Source organism: Ambystoma mexicanum, chromosome 12 (assembly GCF_040938575.1).
Source record: "Ambystoma mexicanum isolate Mex_15411 chromosome 12, UKY_AmexF1_1, whole genome shotgun sequence".
Lineage (NCBI taxonomy): Eukaryota > Metazoa > Chordata > Amphibia > Caudata > Ambystomatidae > Ambystoma > Ambystoma mexicanum.
The window spans coordinates 1167226582-1167243451 of NC_090936.1; the positions used below are offsets into that span (position 1 = coordinate 1167226582).

Below are 16870 nucleotides of genomic sequence, written 5' to 3' on the forward strand. Positions count from 1 at the left end.
CTACACCCATAGGGACTCCTATGCCCGACATTTGACTGGCTCTGCCTGCTTCATACTAAACCTTTGTAGGGAGAATGAACACTTGACAGACTCATTCCTTTTCCTGCCCGGCCAGACCTTCTCAGGTAATCCCGACACGTGACTTGCCTCCTCTGGGTTTTGCCCCAATCTCCGATATAATTTCAGGCTTCGAAGCACAGATACAAACTAACACAGTGAAGAAATAAAATCCATGTCAATGATAGAGTTCAATGGTGCACTTTACCGAGCTAATTTACTGGCCAACTTCAAACACGAAATGCCCATTACTGAAGCGATCAGTGGAGATGTGCGAGTGGGTCAAGTACAATTTCAGAGCTCCGAAGGTGTAACAAGACAAAGCGAAGTTCTAAAAGGGCAGGGATGGCTATTATGACATGAGAGCGGGAACCCGAAATGTAGAGGAGACTACGGATGCTGCGGAGACTACGTATGGTATAGGAATCAAATTGAGGATTGGGGACACCTATAGAGTAAGTATTGAGTGGAAGACTACAGACTATATATAAACTGTAGGAACCGACCATGGGCCTTCTTTTTGAGGCAGTCAATGGTCCAGTGTAAATGGAAGAGAAGATGGAGGCTTAATGAACACTTGCATGCGCTTCTGCAACAACCCAGATCAAGCAATTTACAGCTCTGTTAATTAGCCACGATTCCTAGAGGTACCCCTTTGCCTGATCCTCAGAAATCTTCAGCGGATTTCATGACACAACTCCACCATGGTTCTCGGCTAAGGAAAAAACTAAGGCCAATGCAACATAGTCGAGACAAAATAGTTTACGGTCCGCTCAAATGTAGATATAAAATTTTAAAAAAATACTAATTAGGTACCAGAGAAGGTTTTTGATGGAGATGGGAATTTAGTACCAGACCCTTTCTGTAATGGTAGCCCCATAAAGGTCTATTGCAGCTCAAAAGTCCTTGACAACTCTGGCGTATCCTTCAGCATGAACTTAGCAGGAAAGGAATCAAAGTGCAGGCCAGGTCACAAGTGGCCCCAACTAATATGTAGAGCCAGGCTGAACAGCTACCAAACTACAAACAGACATTTCTACCTGCATGTCCTGTGTGAGGGTGTAGAAGAAGGAAACTGACAATTAGGGGTCATGTTGTAGGCTATACACTTATATTAAATAAATAACCCATCCCTCCCTACTTCTAATGGGCTTGCCTTGCCTCAACCTAGGAAAACGTTAGTGAGCTGGTCTGTCAAAATGAAATGCTCTCCGTCAGAAACCAACTAATCTAGCCCTATAAACATACATCTTTAATAAAAGTGAAGTTTGTGTTTCCTTCACCAGGAGAATGAATCCCTTTTCCTCGCTGCTTCAGTCTCATAGTAGAAAGAAACTCCTTCAATGTTCTATTACAAGGGATGGGGGTAATGCCTCCCTTCTACTGGTCCTTCTGTCCATGTTCCACACAGTATTCTTCAAACAGTCTTGCAGATAACTTGAATTAGCCTCTTTAACTCCACCCAGGAGGTACAGAAGCTCACAGCCTTATTTGGCTTCCATTTAACATTCTTACGAGGGGCATCTTTCCCAGGGTTCTGTGCGTCTTCCTTGTATGTCTCTATTTGTTTCTTTATCGTGATGAGCAATTTGTTTCCCGAAGCACTCTAGATTTTCCAATGATCTTTGTGGGGCCACTGTGCCGAGGGAGATGGCTCCCAATGCCTCAGGTCTGAACTGTGGTGTAGAGGAGCAGCTGAATGCCTCTGCAGGAAGTCCTGCCCCTATTCTGCTTAGGCCAGGAGGAAAGCTCATGGCAACATGCTCGCCTTGGAAGCAAGACGACACGGAGCAGCACAGGTTCGATCCCGGGGTCGCCCTTAGAAACCACTGGGTATTAAGCGCGTTATAAATAACCTATGATATCATATCATAGGCTGAAAATCGGAAATTGCGACACGCGCAACGCCAGTGATGGTGCCTATACCACAAAGAGTCCCTGAAACAAGGTATCCACTGAGAAAACCCTACATGATGTATACGCGAAGAGTGGACGGTCTCCTGAGGGAGATCCCCAAAGAAGTATGAAGATGTGAAGAGAAGAGGCTGGTGACATCACATGAAATGAGCGGGACGCACTGAGAAGGATGAACGAAGAAGAAAATGCATAGACCTTATAGAATCTGATGGCGAAATAAAGAATCGAGAAGACCTTCATGTGAGGAATGAAGACTGCACGTGTGAAGAAGCACTGCAGAAAATGTCTAACTGTACAGATGCTGGAATGCAAGTAGACTAAGTAATCGTAAAGGCTGGCTATACGTAGTGAATAGACAGCAGGCGGTGCCACCAATATATATAATCTGGATATTCAATGTCACAACCTTAGTAAGCTCAACCCATAGAGAAAGGAGGATTGATAGCTGTGTGTGTGTCGCAGCAAAGAAATAAGCTGCAGCTCGAAGATGGACCAAAGGAAGGCTGTTTGGCTTGGTGTCAAAGGCTAAGGCAGCACAAACTGGTTATCAGTCCTTGAAGAAAAGTGAATGCGAGAGGCTGAGGTATTCCTTGTTAAGTTGCAAAGAGAAAAACACCATGAGTGCCAAGTTTCTTTATTCAAGACAATTAAATGCCATGAAATGGGTTGATTCACGGTCTCCTGTCACGTGAGTCCAGGATGGAAATAGAAGTGGGCATGCAGATCTGAACCTTCATAAAAACATGCTCACACTCCCTTATGTTCCCAGAGAAGAAAAGTTACTGCAAGGCCAAGTTCAAAGACAAAGGCATGAGCGATAAGAGATGATGGGCTAATTGGGTGGGGTGGTATGATCAAGTCCACCCACCAGCACCTAGGGGAACCAGCTCACGGGCTGCTAGAGAATCAGATGTTCCAGAAGGGTACAGGCATGCTAACTGTTAGGGAGAATTCTCATAAATGGCCGATTCTCCGTACCTAATGAGTCCCTCAGCAGCTTTGCTGGATTTATAGTTTTTCACTTGGTAAGAGTGTGAACCTTTTTCCCCACTCTTACATGTGTTTTGCTGTGTGTGTTTTCACTTTGTGTGATCTTGAGCACTGGCGCCTCACCTACTCCAGGGCCTCCTGTTTTTCATGGGCGTTACACAGCACCTTCAGTGCAGTGACACAGGGTTGTCTTTGAGACTTCCCACCGACTCCATTTTCTGAGGCGGACTACTGTCCCTCAGAAAAGGTAAAGTTGCCATTAACTGTACTTTAGTCACTTTAAACCACAGATCCAGTACACCCCATCTTACATGGAGTACTGGAGAGGGTTAATTCTTTTCCCTTTTTGTCTGTCTCTTGGAGCCTTGTTTCGCTCCCTTTACATCAAGACTTGGCTGGTGGCTTTGGTAACTACCCTAACTTTGCTACCGCGATTCTCTTATATAAACGTGGTAATGTTTTAGGCTATTATATTAGCCTTGAACATAACCCCGCTTGACCAAATACATTTTATTATGGCTCCGGCTGGGTTTATTCGCCATTTCTTGTTGTTAAAGTCTTTCTCGTGTCAAACCGGGGAGGATTCCTTTGTTCGCTGTCTTTTCACTGGCTTCTGCACAGAAGCTGTCCTTACGGCCCCTGAAAGTCTAGGTAGGCAGGATGTGAGGAAGGGGTCTTCGGACCCCTGCTATGGGTTCCCTTGGTAACCCAAGTCGCACTCCTGTTTGATTGGCTGAGGGGACTGTCCTTGCCAGGACAGCCACCCTGCTGTGTGATTGACAGCCAGGCTGTATGAATGGGGGAAAACTGCATAAAAAGCAGGTCTCTGGGACTGGAAAGTCAGAGTCGCCACTGGAACAAAAGAACCTACGAGGAGCTGATGGAAGAGGACCCCTACAAGACTGAACCGCCCGGTGAAGCCCTGCTGCAGGTCCGAATCTCCTCCAGGAAACGTCTTCCCTTGAGCTGGTGGGACCAACCAGTTCGCCCAAACTGCAAGCCAGGACCCCCTTCTCTGGTCGAATTCGCTGTACAGAGCTACAGTGAGCCGAATAGCCAGGAAGGTCGGACCCTGCTTGGGTTTTAAGGAGCACACCTTTTATTCGTGGTTTTGCTCTGCTGCTGGCTTCTTCCCTGGGTGGCGCCGGACCCTTCAGCTTCCTACTTCGTGTCAGTCTGACAGTCGCTTCAGGAACCGAGAGCCTGCAAGAACTACCAGAAAAGCCTGACTCAGCTACAGCTCTGTCTCCGTCTTAAGGTACTGTGCAAATCCCGTTGGCAGTTTCGGTCAACCGCAGTGAAAGGGTTTGAAATCTTTCTGCAATCCGAGGGCTTGTCCTTCTCTTCTAACTAACTTTTCTATCAACCAACCTCGTCCGAAATCTGTGCCACGAACTTTACCGCGCACTACCCTGAATTGTGTGATCTTGAGCAAAAGACTTTGGACCCATTGACTTTGGCTTTAAGCCTTTTCTAGCTGATCTCCTCACTGAAGTTCCTCTTGTTCAATTTCCCTGAGTACTTACCTGTTGGCTTGATTTAATTTCTAATAACTTTGTCTTTCCCTCGCTTTTAAATTACTGGAGTGCCATTTTGCTCCCACTTCATTTTGTGAGCTTAACTTGTCTGGAATTTAAGGGAAGTGGTGTGGAGTATTAAGATTGTGATTTTTAACTTGCTTATAATAGTGTAATGTTATACAACTGAAGAGTGAAATAAATATATACTCTTTTACTTCGAAACCTTGAGTCAGTCTTTGCCTTAATCATAGTAATTGCTGTCCTTTGTGTAACTATTTGATACTGCTCACTTACTCTTGAGATAAGTCTGGCTGCTCTGCTACTGCTACCACTTTACTGTGTAGTACAGGCTTGAACCAAAGGTGAAAGTGTACTGTCACTTGTAGTCTTAATTGTGTGTGGTGTTCCCAAAGGGTACTGCATATAATTCTGCCTAACACCAACCAATTGTAGAGGGCCATAGAACGAAGGGCCTTATTGTTTGAGAGTCAATGATATGTTGTGTACTTAAAAACTGTTGAAGATGACTTGCACCAAGGGAGGGCATGCATTGTCCACCTGACTGTAGAGATCCAATCACAATCCAATCCCTTATAGAAAGTATACTTAGATATTCCCCTTAGTCCTATCACAATCTTGCCTAGGTTTCCTTAGTTTGCCATGTAGTATGACGAATCTCTGTTACGTAAGGATGCTTTTTTATGAAATGCGTTGAGATTATGCTGTGCGACGTCCGTTGTAACTCCGTTTAGATAACTGCGAATAAAAAACAAACAGACATTTTGCCAACTTCCTGAGTCAGTCTTATTTTTTGGTGTACAAGTAATTCTCCATCCCATCCATCATACGATGTGTTGCCTTGATTAAAATAACCATAAGGGTTCACTTGTATTGGGTGGACCACTGCGATGAGGGAATACTGCATATAATTCTGCCTAACACCAACCAATTGTAGACACAGTCTGCTTGGGCAGTGATATTGGGCTGATCACTACGATGAAAGAGGACTCCCCGATGCACTTTGCTTAAGCAGCGGTATTTGGCTGACCACAATGATGAAGGAGATCACCCCATATACACGCTGTCTTCTTGGTTTGGCTCCCCGGACTCCTCCCAATCTTCCTGCCATTCCCATTACCTTGTTCTCTGTTGGGACACAGCTCCGGTTCTTCCGGGGGTCACTGGTTCCTTCCTCTGCAATTTACGACACCTGCATGGCTCTGTGGCAGGCTCCAGCTTGTGGTCTCAGCACTGTTTCCAGAACTCACACCCCACCTTTCTGCTGTCGAGCCACCACCTCAATCGCTTCTTCCTTCCGGTGAGTTGGCCTCCAGCGGACTCCTACGATGTAGCAGTGTTCTGATCTTTACGGCCTCTGACTGGGGGAACAGCTTCTCTGCGTCTCTGGTCCTCTCGGTTTGAATCTCACGGGCAGCAATTGCACGCCGAGAGCCCTCTAGTCTGTTCTCGCTTTCTACTTTATATTGTTGACTCCCCCTTGGCGTAACATCAACACCATCTTGGGAAGTTCTCTTTGGCACTCTTCATGCCTCCAGTGAGCCACCTCGTTACAGTACTTGGCTGACTTGGCATCTGGTTATAACAATATAGTGTCCTTAAGCGGCGGACACTCGGTCCCCTGCACACCATAAGTATTGATCAAAATAAGGCAAATCTTAGTACAACATTAAATGTGTTACCATCATTATATAGAAATTATTAGGAGTTAATGTTACAAAATATTTGTACACATTCATAATTGAATCCATTAAGGTAAATCCCTTCATCAGGATACGGTCAGTATCCTCTAATTAACAATTTTCAAAAGGAACTGATATTTATTAGTAGTCTGGCCCATATTCGGTTCTCATTCACCTAGCTGACTCTCGGGGTGATCCTCAAGATAAAATCTCTTGAGATGGGTAAGTGGCTCAGTATCCTAAATATCTTAAGCGTTTCTGCACCTATTCATAAAAAGTGCCCTCCACCTAATGACACTATATTGGTTTTTCTCATTGTAGCAACTGCTTGTGCCAAAGTTGCATTTTTCTCCCACGCAACGTAAATCAATTCATATGGTTCTAAGCATTCTATTTGAATACCACAAACCAACATAGGAAAATATAGGTGTGCGCACTACATCACTACCATTTGGCATATGGTTATTCCAGATGCTTCTCATGTTCTAATTTGTCCCAGTAGGTTTTACATTTGTCACATTACAAAAACAGATTGCATTACCATAAATTGAAGAGGAGGAAGGAGACAACAATTGTAAGGTGCCGTGTGGTGAGATGTTTTGTGACAAGGTGTTGTGGGGGTGTTTTCCTAAATGGGCGTCCTTATCACTAAGAGGGGAGTCCCTCCATATGAGGTCCTCCTGCATATTACCACCACCGGGGGGATTATCGAGTAGTGGCCTCACCATCCTAGCCTAATAAAGAGTAATAATTGAGCAACCCTCTTATTTTTACTATAGTTACAGGTAAGGCAAATCTAGCAATAAATCCCATACTTCTGCAGTACTTGGAAGGACAAGGAATCCGGTATGATGTGCGGTGTGAAAATAGGATGCCAATATAATCATGCAAATGAATGCCTAAATTTCAGGTCCCGTTTTCCATCTAAAAACATTGATACCTGCATAGAGTGCTACCTCGGGGCTCTGAATAAATAGTGCTGTGTACATAGTTGGAGATTGAAGTGACAACATCTCTTTCATTACAGCAAATGTGCTTTCAATGAGATTAGTAGTACAATTCAGGATGTGTCAATTGCAATGTAGGTTGTGCCTCGGGTGGCTGCATTGAAGCCTGCTTCTCCAGGGACTGCCATTATGAATCTTACTTATGTTTAGCCTTTTCTATCGAGTTATGGAACAGTTTTTATCAATTTCAACGCGATTTGGAATTATTTTAACAATTTCATGTAGGGTTGAATCATCACTCTGATACCGAAGTCCTGTGGCTGCATCAATACCGGGTGAGTTATGGCTGTTGTGTGACAAGCGAGGGGGAGACTTTAATTTTGGACTGTGTGAGAAAAGTTTGGGGCTTGTGGGAGACAGCAGGGTAAACATCTGGGAGAAACACGCAGGGATACTGGTCCTTGCCCTGACTATGTTCTGATGCGTTGCCCAGCACCCGAGCATGTTATGAGGTATAAGACATATCAGAACGGCAACCAACATACTAAGGAAGGTGAAATGGGTGTCAATGGCCCTCAAATTCAAATCAGAACTTAATCTGAATGAAAGGTTCTTGCCTCCCGCAACCTTAGCAGGCAGTAAGGTAGTCAATGTTTGGGGTTTCCAGACTGCCCCTTTCCCTCATCTGCCAACTCACAGAGGCTTGTTTTTGTTCCTCATGCGATAAAATGTATCCATTTGAGACAGACAGGGAGAGCAAAAGTAGGGATTAACAGGTAGCATTTCTGAGCTAGAAAAGGGGAACGATCCGCAAATGGTAAGGGGTAGGCGTACAGGGTTGCACATTGTTTGCCTTGTAAGGCATACTTTCAGTTTTCCCTGACCAACTGACCCACCACTAAGATCTCCTTGCACCTTACACTACGCACAGGAACCCCCCGCACAGATGGCAACCACATGCCTAGCTATTAACACATGAACACAAATCGAACCACGACTAAGCTCTCCTCTTTATTTAGCCCTACCACATTCTCCCACATCAGCAGCTAACCAGATCCACAGTGCTGTAGTCCATGAGACCCTGAGTTCTTATGGATATCATAGTCCCAAGTTCCACCGCCAAACCCGCAGAAAGCAGATTGGCACACAGGAACAGGGTACTTCTGACCTGCACCCATCAGCACCACAAGTTCCTCATCACGGGTCGAAATTGCTGCGAGCTGGGAGATTTTGCTCCTGCTTCTAGCCTAGGAGAACCTGGTTAGCTTGAAACCAGCAGTTGCCAGTAGCTACTTTTGGTTCCCCAGGCCAACTGATACCTTACAAACCTGAATAGATCACATTAACTTTGCGAATTTGAGAATGTTAATAAGAAGAATAAGGATTTTCAAATATAATGGATCATACATAATGGGCAACAAGTTAAAGTGATCCTCTACTTTGGAAGTTAGATTTGTGGTGTGTTGTGTACTCACTCGTGGTGCCCTAGTGGTAGCTCCTGCCTAGTGAGGGATGTCCGACACCCAGCAGCTGGTTTTAGCTTCTTCTCCTTGAATCTTAATTTTGGACCCTGCTGATCTGCCTCCCCACTAATGACTCCAGATTCCCATCTTTTTTTCTTACAGAGGCAGGCGCAGCAATGCCACTAAGAGGCAGAAGACCATGTTGGGGTAGGCAGGAAGCGTCCCCTTAATATGAAGGGTTCATGTTGCTCGCATCATATTAATGACTGGGGGTTCCGCGAACTGACCGTGAATTTGCAACTTCATATATATAGAATGTAGTTAATTGTGAATGATATATGTTAATTTTAGTGTTACTTTTTGTTCAGAACCCACAAATATTAGCTTGCACGCGCGCAGAAAAGTATTAAATCCACCAAAAACATACATGTACATTAATATACATACATGGGGAATTCATGAATCTCAATATAAGTGGCCTTTTCACAATGAATCAAAACACAGTCTTACATCTTACCCAACCTGAGACAGCGGGTCGACTGAGGAACTGCCTGCAGGCTATTCGTGACTGGATGGCCTCAAATTGGCTTAAGCTCAATGGAGAAAAAACAGAGGTGTTGGTGGTGGGCACTGCATCGCCCGCTCTGTTTTGGACCCCCAGGTTTTGGCCTGAGAGTCTTGGTTTATTTCTCTGTTAGGTCTGTTCGATTAAAGATCTCGGTGTCAAAATCTCGGCCTCTTTATCTATGGCCAATCAGGTCTCCCTGACCTGTCAAAAAGCACACTTTAAACTTTGGAAAGTCTTGCCTTCTATTCCAGAGAAGTTCCATGCACCAGTGGTCTCCTCCTTGGTCATCACCAATATGGACTATTGCAATGCTTTATATCTTGCCCTCCCGAGACAACTGCTTCAGCAGATTCAGCTATTGAAAAATGTGGGGCCAGGGTTGTTCTTCATCCCCCTTTCGGTGCCCGTATGGCACCGCTTCTGCGCTAACTTCATTGGCTCTCTGTTGAGCAGCGTATCAGATTCAAGTGTTTGTGCTTGGTTCATAAGGCTCTCTATAAAGTGGGAGCAGAGTTTCTTCAGGCAAAGTTTTGTATTTACAAACCTGCTAGGCCGCTTCGCTCACAATCCCTGAAGACCATTCAGCTCCCGAGGGCTAGGCTTGCCCGTGTCGGCAGCCGCCCTTTTCAGTGGTGGCTGCGAAGGCCTAGAATCTACTTCCATTCTCCCTGCATAACATCAAGGCCCATTAGCCCTTCCGTCGGGTGCTGAAGGCCTTTCTTTTTTAGTCTCTGATGCTTTGGTCCGACCTTACCTCGTTAGTTCTAGTGCCAAGATGCCTTTGGGCTTACGCAGCACTTCATAAGTGTTATTAAGGTAAGATAGTGATTGGGGCTCTTTTGCAAAATGCAATTTTGACTTATAAACTAACCTTGCCAGGTTTTCAGAAGGCAGGTGAATGAGTAACTTCAACCTTCATGGTCAGCAGCTGCAGAAACAGCCTTGAGTTTCTATGTTCTGATAAGTCTTATAGATAGTAAATGTAATCTCCTGCTGATTGAGAGCGTGACCAAAGGAGTTTCGTTATTTATCTTGGTCAGTAATAAAACGCAGGGTAAGCTAGTGTCTAAAATCATTTAGGAGTTTCAATATTGCGATGAAATTTGAGTTTTTGTAGATTGGAAAGTTTCAAGGGAATGGTGACCTGGGAAATGAAATAGCATCACGAATAAAGAGAAATCATTGACCCAGCTTCTCATATTGCAGGGAATGTCCATGCGAGCCATGTGCAAATCAAGAGTTAGGGTTTAAACGGCTTAGGACAGTTATTGCTATTAATGAACTAAGTTTTCTGTACCAATGTTTAACCATGTGTTGTCTTCATGACCTACTACGGACAAATTATAAGAAGGTGTGTTAATGAATATAATCTGAAGATAATTATTGAGATAAACCTGGCCAATGAAAGTGTAGGAATTAGGAAAAGATGTGATTTCTTTGAAGAGGGTTGTGTCCAATCATGTTTGGGGGTAGACTGCAATAAAGTATTTTGGGAGTGTTTTAACTGTTGCAAAATTGTATAAAAAGATGTGAACCGATGTAGTTTAAGACTTGGGTCAGTTTGGTCCTGCAACAACATCTAACTGCTCCCCGGAATATTGCACAATAAACTTGCTTTATGTACAACTGTGTACTCACTTCTTAAGTGGTGGGCCCGTTTGGGTTAAGGTGATTTAAGCCCCATCTGCACAACCAATTACATTACATTTTCAATCTCTAGGCTGGGATGTGTAGTACTCACCAATAGCAGCCTTGCCCCAGACCTGAACCTGAAGTTCAGTCGGCTCATTGCGCGACACCAGGATTTTCAGTCTTTCAGTGTCTTGCTCATATTTCTTCTGCAGAGCTCGCTGTTCGGCTTGCTCATCTTCCTTCCATGGGTTCCAGACTTCCTTCCCCAGGGGCAATGGTTCTGTGGGTGTACAAGCTGCTTAAAAACCCATGACGACGAGAGCCGAACTTCAAAACGTGTGCGATTTTAACATATCATTTCACAAAACAGGTATTTAAGTACTGCTTAAAATGTATTTGATGGTGTATAGAATGGTGGAAACAGCCACATGTGGTGAACATATCACTTAACTTTCAAATACACACGTACGACAATATGACGTTAGCCAGGCAAGCACTGACAAAGCCAAGTAGTCTGTCTTTCTTGTGGCGAATTGCTTTTGTGTTTTGAACATCAGAAGGTATTCTGAATATTGTTTTGCAAGTTTGTGCTTGGGAAGAGAGATGGAGGACTTGCCAGGAAGTGACATTTGCTAAAGGGTCTGTACAGTGAGACTCCACAATTTCATTTTTATATTAAGGGCATGTCCATTGAAACATGGTGCATAACCCTACTCTTTTTAAAATCAAATGTAGTACCAGTGAAACGTCGAGTTTTATTGTGCCTGTTCAATCACCCTGTGTGCGTAAATTCTCCATCCCGGGGCCATGTGCCCTTTCTCTAACCCTCAGAGCCTTGCTCCCATCTCCGTCTGCAGCCCTATTTTCTCTGTTTCAATCTGTCCAGCCAACTGTCTGCGAAAAAAAGATGATGAGGTGCTAAGGGGAGGAGGATGCATGTGGTGGCTAATTTGTCTACTGTGGAACCCGAAGACCAGAGTTCTGATCTTGGTGGTCTCTCTTGATCAAACTGTGGGATGCTTGGCAAATCAATACATTCGGTTCTCGTTGCTGCTATACGCAGAAATGACATCTGGGGGGGCGGGGGGTGGAGTAGCAATATTTTTTCTCACGGTGGGGCTCGGCAAGAACATTTTTACTCAGGAGGGCTCACCATAAAAACGTTTGAATACCACTGCACTAGAGTGGGTTTCACTCCAGAGGTTCCCAACTGAAATCCCTGCCCTGTGCCTGCTGTACTGGCAGCCCGCTTATCAGTTGCCTTTAGGGGTGCCACTGGTGTTGTGAAGACAGGGGCTATCTTTCGTCAAGGAAAGGCTTTTCCAGACCCTCTCTTTCAAACACCCCCCTTGCCCCCCATCATCCTTCAGCTCCAGTTAGTCCCTTGTGTTAGATGTGGAGACAGGGTGAACCCTGAATGTATACAGAACAGAGTTGGTGACATTAGAAGCCCTGCTCGAAATACCAAAAGCTGTAGGGTTGAGGTGGTTTTCGGGTCAGTCCGGACAGAAAATTAAAACATATAGTAGCTGAGGTCTTGCACCGGGAGACACCGTAAGTTAACAGTGCCATACTATAGCAACTACTCTATCAAGTATGCATTTTCTCAGTGTGATATGGACTGCTGGGTCCCACCTGTAGCTTTCATTGGCTGTTACGGTGACTTTGGAAAACGTCTACTGGCTTATTTAAAAACATTTCCAGGACAGTGGCTCTTTCAGTCATTTGCAATGTCCGAGATATTCACACGGCTGATAAGATACAATAGGCGAATCGCCTGCAGATCACAGTAGAATACTAGCACACCGAGTCAGCCTTTTATCCTACTGAGTTTGAAAAGATCAGTACCAGTGAGAAGACAGTGAGGATGAAACACCTATTGCTATTCAGGTACCCACAGACAGTTCGTTTTGTGGCACAGTATATAACCATCATCAGTAATGTTCCCTGAAATGGATACAACTTCAATAAAATCAGCTTTAAAGGGTTTGAGAAAAAATAAATGGAAATACTTTTGCACTGACAAGATCTGTAAAATAAATAAAATTTGAGCAAAAACATTTTTTTAAAGAAATCAAATTTTCCTTAATGGCCAAAAACAATTATATAAACATATACACCTTAAAATGTGTTCTCTCTTTTTTTTTTTTTAATCAAGTTTCTTTATTTTGAATATACCTATATTTAGACCCTCTCAGTTTAGTCATTAGCCCTCGTTTAATGCCCAATAGTTTGACTGGATTTACTTGATTTACTTATTTGAGATTACAAATGACAAAAATATATAGGGGGAAACATTACAAAATTAAAATGTGGACTATTATAAAGAAAATAATCATGATAAGTGAGGAAGAGGACCAGCCGAAAAGGATACTGCAATTAATGTTGGACAAAAAGTGGAGCAAATCAATGAACAACAAAATTGATATGCAGGGAAGAACTTACAAAATTACAATTTGGACTATTTTAACAGCAGAAATCATGAATAAGTCAATCCTCAAATGAAACATGTGCACATTCAATGAAGGCTAATAGCTAAACGATAGGAGAAACCAAGCATAGTCAAAATAAAGAAAATTGATTTATTGTATAAAAGGACAAGACATTGCAACATGTATGTGTTATATAATAGTTTCTGGATATCGAGAACAATTTGACAACATTAAAATACAAGCCAATCTTGTCAGCGCAAAACTATTTTCAATTTCCCCTCAAAACTTTCACAGTTCAGAAACTGTGCAAATGTAATCTCATTGGAAGTACATGAAGCATTAGATGTTTTCTTGTTGGATATACGCAGAGCCCACTTGGACAATTGACATCTGCTATTTTCCAAAAACACTTTAAAAAGAAGAATCAAAAAAGTTCCCGAAAAGCAAAATGTATTTTTCAAATGGATCCAACGATTGGAAAAGATTATGAAACGGTTACTTTATTACATACTAAATATCCCCTGCTTCACTCCCTCAAAGAAACTGTCAAAATCTAGGCTGTTTTACTGGAGGCTTTCATTTTCTCCCCACCACCCCTGCTGATAAAACGCTCCCTTTTTTTTCGATGACTAAACTGATGGTAGACTACTAATGCTTTTTAATGCGCCGATAACACAGCGACCACTTGAGAACAGCGAAACATAGGCAAGTATGGCTCAATCAGCGTAGTGCACAATCATTCATTATACGTACATTTTGGAGTTATTAATTCTGCAATTCACTGCCTTGGTACAGATATCTTGATTGGCGAGTTGGATGTTGGTCATGCAACCAGGCTCCAAAATGTGCACCTGTCATTGGCTAGCGTTAATCTACTTGTGGTGCGTAAAAAAGGGTGTGTTGCTCTGTATATGTGGAGAATTGAGAGGGTGAGGGACTTTATGCATGCCTAGTAGTTTGCCACCAGATGCAATTACGAAGGTGCCATTTGGTATGCAAAAGATGGGACACTTGTTGGAGCTCAGTCTAGGGATGTACTAATGCAACAGAAATCCACTAGGCATTTACACGTCACTGAAAATATTTAGCAGGTCTCAAGTCTCTCGACCAGTCTGCTGGGAGAGTCAACTATCTTGATAAAAGGTGGTAAAACTACAAAAGCAAACATGAAATAAAACAATGCACAAATAGCTTTACAAAAACCTACTGCTCATGAAACGTTAAGACATTTTGGGGTACCTGCAGATCATTTCCTTGACACAAACAAATTAAATGAAAAAAATATTTACCTCAAAACTGTGGCTAACCAAGGAAATAGTGTAGTTTTGCAATGTTCACCCACCCCTAGGAGGGAGGAAGGAAGGAAGCGGTGCGAGAAATGTCACATGCAAGAAGGGCAGCACTGGTCAGCAGTGTGGGGAAGACACGTTGCAAACCCCCTCAAAAAGGTAAAGCAGAGAATCGGTTTCCTTCAAGGCTTCATGAACAGCACTGGAAAGCATTTAAAGAGCAGGCAATGCCCCCTCCCCAACAACCCGCCACAAGCAGTTGCATGGTCACCAACTTGGATTCAAAGAGTAACCATTAACAAACAAACAAAACAAAAAAAAAAAAAAAAAAAAGGATTTATAATGCTTTTTATTTAAAGCCATTTGTACATGTTTCGCAAGCCAAGGATTTTAGTTTGTGGGTGCCAAAAATCAGAACATTTAATTAAAACAAAAAACAACATAGGGGAAAAACGAAACAATTTGCAGCTCATGCAATTCGCAATTAGTTCCCTTTCCTGGTTAGGTGCATTTTGGCATTGCAACACGCTACTAAGATCTTGGGTTGAACAGGTCTGGAAAATAGGTTCCTTAAACCGCTCAAGTTATGTTAGAAGGAAAGTCTAAGAATTTTAAAAATTCTCTTTTGAAACTGAAATGGTTTTGCAGATGCTACGGCGACTTAGTGAGATCATTCCGAAGCAAAAGGACCTTGTTCTAAATGGAAGCAGCAAGCAATCAGACTCGTCTGTCTGGGTATGTTGGAATATTTTCATGATGGGGATGGCTCGGAAATTTGGAGAAAAAAAAAAAGAACCGGCCAGGTCTCCTTCTCAAGACATGCCTCAACAGTGTTTAATTTTTAAAAATAATAGGTGTTGATGCCCAAATAATTTATAGCATGCTTGGTACACCTCCACACAGGCAGCTACCATCCCACCACCCATGGTTGCTCCACACAGTGTTAACATTTCGAATTTATTGTGTCCTCCCGCGTATTCCTGATCTTTGATATTCATTTCAAGCTTACTGGCCTCAGAATATTTTTTTCAGTAGAGGTCGCTTTGCGTCGATGTCCCGCGAGTAGATGTCCCTCAGAGGCCTCCGGATCGGCGTCATCATAGGTATAAAATAGATGCGCGCAGCGTCCGTTGATCAGTTCAATTTTTCTGCGCTTCGTAAGCCTCAGAGACGTAACGCTCGGTTCCACAGTGAATAAAAACTTCCACTTTGTGAATAAAAAACACTGAATCTTCGATCCACGATGGCATCTTCGTCAGCTCCATCGACGCCATGTCAGGATTGTGGTAAAAAGATATTGTTGACTGATCCCCCACAGGATCAGTCTATGGTGCCTGGGCACAGAGCAATTGGGTTCAGAGTGTGAAGAATGTCCTTCTATGACAGCGAAAGCCTTGAGGGAGCATAGGGGGAAGCTGGTTAAAGGTAAGACTCCTAAATCTGTTACACCCTCAAAATTGACCTCTGACGAGTCGAGACCATCGTCTCCTCATCGAAAAAGAAAGCATTCCCATTCGAGATCTAGAAGCGGATCACACCACTCATCCGCTTCGAGACACAATAAGAAGAGGCGCCATAGATCGCCCTCATCTTAGTCCTCCAGAAAAAGTTGCTCGCCCCACAAAGTACAGCTCCCCGGCTCAGTGGGAAGATTTTCGTTTGAAAATGTTAAGGGTCTTCGAGAACGCAGCCTTGCCCCCCTCGGAGATACCTGCCTGAGAATGAGGGGTCTGCAGTGGGCTCCAAGGACCCAATGGTCACAATTCTCAGGAAAGATGTCAGATTTCGTACAAATCCCAAACAGTCGCACGGGACCTTCAGTGGAGGGCCTGTCGGGAGAACATCTTCGAAGGAGAACCATTTTGGCAACCATGGCCGGAGATGACAGTAGTGACGGACGCCTCACACACGGGGTGGGGAGCACATGCCAACGATTTGACCATCAGCGGTCGATGGTGTCCATCGCAGTCCAAACTAAACATCAACCTATTGGAGCTGAGAGCAATCAGGCTAGCACTGAAAGCTTTCCTGCCATCAGTACAGGGAAAAAATGTTCTGATAATGGACGGACAACACAGTGGCCATGCACTACCTCGACAGAAGAGGCGTAGTAGGGTCACTGCCACTGTGCAGAGAGGCAATGCAGCTCGGATTCTGGGCAATTCGAGAAGGAATCTCTCCATCTGTAGTCCACCTACACGGCGGCGGGCGCTCTGAGCAGGCAGACCACAGTCTCCCACGAGTTGGAGATAGCTTAGGAAGTCCTTAAAGAGATCTTCTCCCTTTGGGGAACCCCTCAGGTGGATCCGTTTGCAACAGGTCTCAACAAGAAATGCGAACAGTACTGCTCCAGGG

The 16870-nt window shown here is 43.8% G+C and overlaps 1 protein-coding gene across 4 annotated transcripts in view; it reads right to left on the reverse strand.

Moving 5' to 3' along the window:
- RXYLT1 (ribitol xylosyltransferase 1) overlaps positions 1-16870 on the reverse strand; it is a 153492-nt gene that overhangs the window by 85127 nt on the left and 51495 nt on the right. For 2 of the 4 annotated variants that reach the window (XM_069629795.1, XM_069629797.1), the window contains exon 2: positions 10904-11074. The exons of the other annotated variants lie outside the window; for them this stretch is intronic. In XM_069629795.1, coding sequence (XP_069485896.1) covers positions 10904-11074 — 171 coding nt within the window. The remainder of the gene's footprint in view (positions 1-10903; positions 11075-16870) is intronic. 4 annotated transcript variants of the gene reach the window in all.